A 10851-nucleotide genomic window follows, 5' to 3' on the forward strand; every position below is an offset into this window, starting at 1 on the left:
TGACTGACGTGTGATTGGCGAAGGTCCAAAACGCAGGAAAATAGCACCACGCCCTGACCATATACTAACCCTCATATATTATACTGCTTTTTGTTTGTTTAACTGGTGGAACTTACTAGAGGCAATCATTCTACCTCAGCGCCACACACAGGGTTCAATAAGCTTCTTCATGTTTGTGGAGGGTAACTTGAGGGTCAACATAATTTGAAGGTTTTTGTCTTGAAACTGCAATTTTACATCATTTTGAACCATTATTATTACTATAGCTGACGCCCAAAAACCTGAAACACAAGACTTGCTTTTATTATTTACACATATCACAGCATTCTGTCTGAACATTTATTTCTTCTGGCAACGTTTGCCTTGTGAAATCCTATTTTATAGATCAAAAGAGCAGATTCAGAACCTATAGCCTCGACCCTGGGTTCCCAGCTCCAGACCTCCAGAGCCCCTACCTGCCAATTTTCCACTTCTCTCTGCTCTAACACACCTGAACCAGCTGATGCTCAGCCCTGATCCAACAGTAATGACTGCTGAGTTACATCAGGTGCAATGAGTAGCTTACTGACTACTGTTATTGATTTATTTCTCACTGCTTGGGGCCAATAAACTGATGACGATGAAAGGGATACATACAGCAGATGGGCTACTGTGACAATACTCGCATTACAGTATAATTAGGGCAAGGGAAAAAAACTGTCATGGCCATTTTCAAAGGGGTCCCTTGACATCTGACCTCAAGATATGTGAATGAAAATGGGTTCTATGGATACCCACGAGTCTCCCCTTTACAGACATGTCTAATCCGAGCAGGCAGGCATTCCTTCGGCATATATTTCATCCACACACAAACAAGGGTCGTGTGAATGCTGCATAACTTCTGCCCCTGTCTAATGACACCGTGCCCTGGGAGATGAATGCACTCTCACTTTTCTCTCTGACACATACATGCACATTCCTCCTGTGACATGCCTTTATGATAATCACATCCAGTTTTATGGCAAGTCATAGTCAAGTCAGCACACTGACACACTGACAGCTGCTGTTGCCTGTTGGGCTGCAGTTTGCCATGTTATGATTTGAGCATATTGTGAGGGTTTCTGGACAATATTTGTCATTGTTTTGTGTTGTTAATTGATTTCAAATAGTAAATATATACATACATTTGCATAGAACAAGCATATTTACCTACTCCCATGTTAATAAGAGTATTAAATACTAGACAAATCTCCCCTTAAGGTACATTTTGGAGAAATAAAAAACGTGATTAATTTGTGATTAATCACGATTAACTATGGACAATCATGTGATTAATTGCGATTCAATATTTGAATCAATTGACAGCCCTACTTAAAACTCATTACAATATAATAAAATAGAGAAAGGAGACAAAGATCACAAATAAACTATTAATACAACCTGTAACATCTGGACAGACGGACATGACTTTAATGATGCATCAATAACAGCACAAGAGACACAGCGTTTTTTATAAAAAGAACATTATTTATTTACAAATAGATATTTTTGCAGAGTGATTCCAAAGTTTCTGTAAAAGATTGTCATACTAAAACACGGCTCTGTCGTCTCTAACTTGAATTGTACAAGCGTTGTGACACGGTGAGCGTAAAATACATGCACATTTCTGCACACTCTGTTCCTGTCACCAAAATAGATCTGATTACAAAAGATAGTGCTCAATATAAACATCTGTGGAGTTCGGTGTCGCCAGCTGACTCACTATTTCGTGTTTCACAAAGTTCAGAAAATGCACATTTGAAGTATTCTTCCTCTGGGTGTTGTTGTGTATTAAAATAACGGAGCTGCTAAAGCTCAGCAAAAATAGACTCTGCAGTCTCTGTCGATGCTGCTCTCTGCATATTAATACAGGTTCACCGTCTTCAACAGCAAATACTCGTGTGTTGTTGTTGGCTGAGGACAGCATTTGGGAAAACATCAAGTGTTTCCTTTTGTCCCTTTATACAGCAGAAAAGGCAAAACTAGTGTTTCCCTAACCCCGGTTGTGTCTGAGGTTCAGCCGGTGACAGGAAACTGAAAAGCTCAAGATCAGACAAAAAGTATTCAGCCTGTTTGCAAATAATATGTGGAGAGTTTCTGGGCAGTGTGTGGTGGAACAATTTGCGTTGAGTTATACAGAAAATAAAAGCCTCAAGAGGAAGATATTTGGATGAGTTGATTGGGGGATAAAACAATCAGTAAAAGGGACTGAAAAGGAACATGTGATTCTATAATGTCAATCAATTTGTCCGTATTTCTTAGCAGGATTGGAGGAAATGTGTCTTTTAATTCTGCAGAAAATGATTGTTTCCCTTTAAGAAACAACGCTCCAAAGAGAAATAACAGCAAATATATATATTAATTTGTCAGCTTTTGGTTCGGATGAGGTTGTGGGAGACTTCTAAAATTACTCTATGATGATTATTCGATTGATGAAGTTTTCATTTTTTAAAGCCACTATGTGTAGCGTTTGACAATATCAGGATTTGGCGCCAACCAGTGGTCGCATCCAAAATACATTGTGGTACATCGCTACACCCACAGAGAAACTAGAGAATTATCCGATAGCCTAATTCAGAATATTCATACGGAATATGCTGTTTACCGTATCAAATTCACAATATTATTATATTGTCATATTCGGAATAAGAGTGGAATATTTACGTGCATATAAACATAGTCACAGTCAGTTTACCACCAGGAAACTAGAGGCCAAAGTCTGAAGCCAAGTTTCAATGGAATTGGCTAATTTTTCTACAAAGAAAAATCCATGGCATCAGAATCATTTGAACGATGCTATAATTACATGTATTGTAAAATCTACACATAGTGGCTTTATATAGGTTTGAGGTATATCATCATTTCTATATAGTCTAATTTAATTTTATCCCTCACCCTTTATTTAGAAAACGAAACATAAACTATACCCAGATTTACGGGACTTATTGACACTGACTGGAATCCTGGGAATTAATATAAAAACTAATTTCAACTATCACGTCACAAAAACTATTTGTGAAACTATAACTAGACTTCCAGCTCTTTAAGATGATCCATTAATATGTGAATACAATTCCATCTTGGGGCAAAGGGTTATAGACTATTGTCGTATAGCTTATTTGTAAAGCATGGTTGTGGTATAAGAAAACAAATCTATAGTAGAGCAATGAAACACAATGTGGGAGGCAGAAGCAACCTTTTTTAACAGGTATCTAGTAGCATCAGAGAGAGTTTCACCACAGGCTTCCTCCTCTCTGCATCAATCTCCTCTGTCGGGGCATAATTGTGTAGAAGCTAAAGTGAAAATAAGTTAGAGTGAATTGGTTTTCCAGTGACGGATGACTGAAGTCAGACAGGCTGATGAACAGAATGGAGAGTTCCCTCTCAGCGAGGTCGCAGCAGCTCTGACCCTGACAAAGAGCTCTGACGCTCTCTGCTGGCAGCTTCAGGTACAACTCCATCACAATAGTTCCACTACACACTGCTGAGGGTTTGTAAACTTAAAGAATTACCCGGCAAGGATAATTAATATACATATACTGCCTTGTTTCACCCAGAGAATCTACTGCTTTCAGTCACATAAAATGGATCCAAAAACGTTCCCACATAAAGGATTTATTGCTGAACACCCGAGCAGCCCACTTCTTCTTCTTCACAGTATAAGTATAGCTAACAGAGTGTTTGGAGTTCTTTCAGTCACTCTCAGAAGCACCTCAAACATCACCAACTGGCTGGTTGTGCCAATCACTCCATAAAGGCTAAATCAAATGACATTCTTAGAGAAAAAAAAAACAACGATGCACCTCGATATCCCCTCTAGAGAACAAGGATATTACAAGATATCGCAGAAGTCAAGTGCACACAACTATAACTGTCTACAATGAAATGTTGGTCATGAACAAATGGAAATCTTTTGGCTATTATTTCCAACTGGCTTTGATGATATTTAATGACAAACTATTGCTTAGGTCTGGTGAAGCAGAGTCGCACAAGGCAACTAGTTAAAGGTTAACTTTGGAATTTTTCAACCTGGACCCTATTTTCCCATGTTTTTGAGTCTAAGTGACTAATGGGGACAACAATTTTTGAAACTGGTCCCGTATTGAGGGAGAACGCTGCAGACGGCAGCTGTGTATGGAGGACAAAACCTGCCACAATAAAAAAAAGATGTAATTAAATGTAGCAAAAATCATATTAAAAATAAATGTAGCCATTAATTAATTGATTAAATGTGACATAAATTGATATTTCTGCTTTAATTTGCTTCTTAATTATTTATCTTTGTATTAATTCCCTCATTAATTTAATCTTCTGTTTAATTTTCCCTTTTATTTATTTATACATTTATTTTTATTATTTTTTAATTTATTCATTTATTTTTGCATTTATTTATTTATTTTTGCATTCATTTTTTTATTATTTTAGATTTATTTTTAAATGTATATATTTACTAATGTATTTATGATTTATTTATTTATTTGTGCATTTATTTCTGCACGATTTTCCGACTACAGTTTTGGCAGGTTCCGTCCTCCATAACTGCGAAACAGGCTGCAATGTAATACTATTGGGCAATTCCGTACTGCCAATGTACGTTCACTAAAAAGTGCTTGCTCGTAATTTTAAGACCTCAAAATAAAAGATCCTTGAAAAAGTTTGACAACTAATAACAATGTCCAGCTGTGAGACTAAAAGATACACAAACGCAGACGTTTCAGGTTACACAAACTCAAAAATTCAGGAATTACAATGTTGGAAAATATGTCCCATAAAATCCTTAAGCTTTGGATTATACTATACAATACAGCCGTGGACACCAGACGTACTACAATCAGGGGTCAGCATACGCAAATGCATTTCACAGAAGAAGAGCTCCTTTGTTGCAGGAAAATAGGAAAAAGTCGAAAATGGCGATGTGGAATACAGTACACATACGTATATATGGAGGCCAAAAAGTGGCAAGTTTGCTTTCCTAGCACAGGCGTAGCTGGGCTACGCAAGCGGACGTCTGCACAGGGGTCCGTGTGGTCCTTCATGGACATGAGCAGATGACGAATTTAATTAATTTACATTTGCGTGTTCTCACGACATAGTCATGGAAGTAACATTTGCATTCCCTTGTTTGTTTGTTTTTCATTTTATTTGCTTTGTTATTTTAATTTGATTTGATTTGTTTAAAGAGACAGCTTTCTAAAGTATTATGCTGCGTTCACACCAAAGTCAATGCAAAGAGATATTGTACTGTAAGCCACTTCCACACCTGTAATTCTGTTAATTTGGTTCGGACCAAAGAATCGACTTGTCACGCATTTTTACGGACTTAATAATAATATTAATACATGGATGATACAAGCACATCTCTCCGCAGTTTAACCGCTTCTGACTATGTGATTGATAAGGAAAGGACCGTCCTTATCAAGCAGTGGTTAAGTCTGCACCAGAGACTGACTGACAGCGTTTACATCAGCCCAACATATAGTATGTTTCAGCCATTATGAACAGTGAACCCCCCCTCTAAGCTATCCCATCACCCAGCTTCACCAACGAAACAACCACCACCAGCACTGAAACATGCAGAGGTATATAAATAACCAGTTATATATCGTACAAAACACTGACCTCTTCCAGCACAACGTCTCTCTGCAACAGCAGCGTCCAAACAAATAAGAAATCCAGATGAAATGTCATGGGTAAAAACAACCTCGTAATATTAAAACAACTGCAGGTGAAGGAGATTGCATTCCTGGTGTATATGTCCTATTTCAAGACAGCATCACACCAACATTCCTGTGCTCCAGTGCAGCTACAGCAGAACTATCATAAAGAGAGAACTCCCAACATCTCTATGAGCCTCTATGGACCACAATGCAGTGCAGCCATTGGAGATTTGTTGTACGGGTTGTGACTCTCACCGGAAAAACTGGTTCTCCAACACGTCAATGATTTCCATGTGTGACTCAGGAGATGCTCAAAGGCATTAAAGGATCATTCTGGTTTATTAGAACTGGATAAGAGTTCTGCACGGGCCAAACCAGGCCTGTACCCGCTTCTTTAGATTCAACTGAATCATTTCCAGGTTCATACTTGTGTTTTGGGGTTCTATTAGAACATGTTTACATGCTTTAATGTTCAAAAAACACATTATTTTTCTCCTACTGTCTGTCTAAATATACCTGTATTCACCCTCTGTCTTCCGTTTTAGCGCCTGTCTCTTTAAGACCCCCTCCTGCTCCGATTGGTTATTCTAATGAGCCTGTATGTGACATAGGAAGGGGAGCCAAATCTGAATGGCTTGTTGAATCACATGTTTTTCTGATCCAGACAGCCCACAAAGAACTGACTGGGTTGTCTAATTTTACAGTTTGTTGATTAGTAGACACTCCAGCTACCCAGATGGATGTAAACAAGCTCTGAAAACGGAGTGTTTTACGATATGTCCCCTTTAAAATCCAAATCTGAACCCAAGCGTTGCGCAGCAAAATAACCCCATCCAGACCCAACTGGACTCTACAACTCAGGTCTTATTTTCATAGTTTTGGCCGTCATATTTATTGGTTAAGTGGATTATCAGACAGGTTGTGAACACTTCATCCACCTTATCTGAAAATAAAAGCTAAATTGTAATAAACCAGAATGATCCTTTAAAAAGATGAAGCAGGCCGAGTGAAAAGTGAGTACACCAAAAAGGTACGTTATGATGCTTCATCACATATGGATGAGATCTATCAGTGAGAGAGGATCTGAGGAGGAACTGTCCTTCAGTGTTATAACCACACTAGAACCAGAACCAGGCCAACAGAGGCTGTCGCTGGGTTCATTCCCAGCAACATGAACCCACCTATTCAAACTGAGTCACTCTGTGTAAGAGCTTCAGCTGATTAACTGGAATATGTCATGGAAATGCATCAACATATCAACGGTCCACAGAGCGTAGAAAAACAGCTACAGCCTTCCCCTCTCCATGGCATCTTAGTCCACATGGCTGTCGGTCTAAAACATGACCTGACCTGAACTCTAACTTGGCAAAAACAAACACCCTCAACTGCTTCATCAGTGGGAGGTGACGTGACAACAGCAGAGAAGTGTGTGTGTGGAGAGGGGAGGGTGGGGGGGGGAGGGCAGGGATCAGGAGAGGCACAGGGAGCTGGGGGAGGAGGTGAGGGTGCACACTGGGGTGGGGAGGCCGTAGAAGGAGGGGTCAGTGAAGGGGAAGAGGAAGAGCAGGAAGAGGACAACCCCCATCAGGTAGGAGGTGAGGACGGTGAAGCGGTGCGGGTGCTCCATCGCTGTGCTGACAGCTGGGAAACCCATGTAGTTACAGAAGGAGTGGCAGAGCACCGGACCCATCAGGTGACCTGTAACACACAGGAAGAGGAAACACCCACACTGGAGGTGACCAGTATACAGCAAAGGGGGGGGAGGGTGCTGGATTCGGACGAACCATTTGGTACAACATGTTCAGTGTGTGACTTTTTTGGTTTTCATTTAATTGCCTGGACGTAAGCCCAGTAATACAATTGTTAAATCATATTTTATTTGCTTTTTGTGAGTTTTGTGAGTTAATCGATATGTCGATCGCAGGCCCTTGAATTGAATCGAAATCATATCGTGGCAGACTTTGTGATATCTGAAAATATGGCATCGTTGTCCAAAGAATCGATAGAAGATCATAATGTGATCTTGTGATTTACACCCCTACCTCTGGCCACTACTGTGAAACAGATGCTGACTGCTACTCGAGGGTTAATGTAATATTTCATGTCCCAAAATGGTCTAGACGTTGTTGCAGGAGTTTTTCTTCCCTTATAAGAACAAATTCTTTAGTAATCTTTGGTTTTGGTGTGAAAATAATTAAATTTAAAGTTCGGTATTGGCGTCCAAACGTTATCAGTTCCAGGCCAGGACGTATAAACAGAAAATACTGAATTCTGTAGTTAAGTGTAAGACGTAAATGAAAGCTCCTTACCTGTTCTGATGAAGATGAAGGCAGTGTAGGCCCCGAACACTGCTGTGTAGGAGAACTGGAATACTGTTGTAGACCAGAGAAACATGGTCAGTCATCAGCTTCTTCCTACGACTGGATCTCACACTGACACACTCTTGACACATCATTAAACACATCAGTTCTCACCTGCAGAGAGGAAGATCCCCGACAGGCTCCCCTGTCTGAACCTCAGCAGCTCTATCACGTGGTGGAAGTGAGCTGGAGGAGAGACGACAACGTTAGGGACATGAATCAGCTGCTTTCTAAACCTCATGAGTCCTCATGAGTGCTACTTTGATACTTTGGTGCCCTTTTTAATCAAATAAAATAGACGCTAATTATACTACTCATTCACTTAAGCGCCAAGTAACATAATGAATATAATAAATGTGACCCTGGCAGAACTCACCCACTCCAAAGAAGAGGGGGCAGGTGAAGATGGCGGTGAGAGGACCAGCACAGGGCACCAACATGGGCAGCATGCAGGCCCTGAACACCAGCTCCTCTGTTAACGGAGCCACCACCTGGTTCCTCAACCAGCGCATGTCGCTGAAACACAACGACCAGAACCACGGGTCTGCAGACAGACAGAGACAGAGACAGAGACAGAGGAGGTTAAAGCACTTCATTATAGTTCACTGACATGTTTTACTCAAGTCCTTTCTCCTGTGGTGTTTTGAGTTGTGGATATACAACAATTCAAATCCATCTAAAGCATCAAGTTGTACGGAGACAAAAGAGTACACAATCCAGCATGTTGGCTGTCTCACCTAAAGCCACCCGGATCCCATCCAGGAAGCTCCAGGGACAGTCCATAGCCAACTGCATGAGAGGGCCCAGAAACAGGACCTACAGCACACAAGACAGGTTCTAACTTTAGTTGGATTGGACTGATGTGGCTTTCATCACTACTTATGAAAAGATATCTGATCATTTTCCACATAAAAGCAATTAAAGAAATGAATCATCATCACAGAAGATTTGTTCCTTACCATGGTGAGCATCAGAGGAAGTATGACAGCAGGAATGAGGCCTTCAAACCGGATCCCCATGAGAGCCAGTAACGATGGGCCAGTCTGACACAGACAAGTCAAAGGAGACAGACTCAGACTGATAAAACAACAGCTAATGTGTCAGACAGAAACATGACACAACAGCACATATACGGCCAAATGAATAAATGGTGTTATGGTCAATGTTTCTGAGACGTGGACTCACCCTGACACCTGTGAATTCTCTCCATGCCCACACGAAGAGAGGCGACACGCCCGACACGATGAGCACACTGGTGAAGCGTCTCTTTATCACAGTGGGGTGATCCCTGAGGAAGGACAAGTAAGGACCATAATCATCACCAGCACAGAGGACAGGAGAAACAACTCAAGCTGCCACAGCACAGCAGAGCAGCAACGACCTGCAGCAGTCAAACACTACCTGCCCTGACATGCTTTGGCTTATGTGCAGAATGTTACACCAAATTCCATTAAAAAAACTTCACGTTTTAATGCTTCTCCCTAATCCTATGGAGCATTCTCGGTCACTTTGGCATATTGATGTCGTCCCATCCACCCGATGATTATTTCTTGGCCAGGACCAGTAACTTTCTGGTGTCTCTGCTGGTTGCCTGGCAACAGCTCCAAACCAAGAATAGTCTGCAACATAACTTCCCCCGTAATTCAACCCCCGGATTGTCGTTTTCACACTTTGCATGGATTAATCTTTTAAAAAGATTAAACATAGACTCCGGCCCCCCCCCCGATAAGCAGAAGTTAAATGGGTGGAAGGATGGATAAAAGATTAATCATAAAAAAATAATAATCTGAAAATAATTGTTTGTTACCAGGCAAAGTCGGCAGATGCCCCGACACCCCAGGGACCCCAAAAGTCCAATTGGTTTATCTGATTAATTGCAAATTGGTAATGCATTATTTAACAAGAATAGAAATATAGAATAGAACTATCTACTGTATATATATATATTAGTTAGCACGATAATAACGCATTTCTTTAATTCAACTTGTGTTTTTTTTTTTTTTTTTAAATTGTAGTGAGCTCAGTTTTAAAGCTAGAGTGAAGATACTGGTATCAAACTTGAAAACCTATGGTTTAAAGGTATTTCATGCATTATTTATCAACGGCACAATAACAGTGTTATCATCACATCCATCAAACAGTTCAGAGGTGAACCACAGAGCCTGACTTTTAATAAAAGGACAATATTTGTTCCATATATCAGTGTAAAGTGCACTTTACCTTGAGTTACCTTGCACTATACTCATTTTGAACAGTCTCTTCTGCACTATATTCACTTTTTTAATAGCCGTGTATCACAGTTGTTACTCTGCACTATATTCACTTTTAACAGTTTTCCTTATCTCCTTGTATTTTTATATCTGGTATATTTTTTTTTTTGTACTTTGCACTTCCAACTTTTTTACGATCATGTTTTGCACTATGGAACTGTGATGCTGGAAACTTGAATTTCCCTCAGGATCAATAAAGTATCTATCTATCTATGTGAAAAAAGGGGTTCCTTGACCTTTGACCTCAAGATACCCACGAGTCTCCCCTTTACAGACATGATGCCCACTTTATGATGATCACATGCAGTTTGGGGATAAGTCATAGTCAAGTCAGCACATGGACAGGTAGATGTAGTATACCTGTGTCTACCTGTGTGTGTCTCACCTGGGCAGGTCGCTCTTCCACACGTACAGACTGCCAACATAAGAGCAGGCCAGCAGCAGACAGGAGAGCACCGACACCCAGCACAGACCGTCTGGAGGTACGAAGAGAGCACTGCTGCTGGGTTTCATCTCCTCTGACAGAGAGAACTCGTCCGCAGCCAT

General features: G+C 40.5%; 1 protein-coding gene across 1 annotated transcript; it reads right to left on the bottom strand.

Annotated features, from left to right (window-relative positions):
• Positions 1–6368: 6368 nt before the first annotated feature.
• rce1a (Ras converting CAAX endopeptidase 1a) lies at positions 6369–10851 on the bottom strand. Its single transcript, XM_037759497.1, has 8 exons — positions 10691–10851; positions 9221–9323; positions 8995–9078; positions 8773–8851; positions 8412–8579; positions 8150–8221; positions 7985–8047; positions 6369–7373 (listed from the first exon to the last, which is right to left on the bottom strand). Exons 1-8 carry the CDS (start codon positions 10849–10851, stop codon positions 7144–7146), a joined length of 960 nt encoding a protein of 319 aa, XP_037615425.1. The 3' UTR covers positions 6369–7143.

Source organism: Sebastes umbrosus, chromosome 22 (genome assembly GCF_015220745.1).
Source record: "Sebastes umbrosus isolate fSebUmb1 chromosome 22, fSebUmb1.pri, whole genome shotgun sequence".
In the NCBI taxonomy this organism is placed as follows: domain Eukaryota; kingdom Metazoa; phylum Chordata; class Actinopteri; order Perciformes; family Sebastidae; genus Sebastes; species Sebastes umbrosus.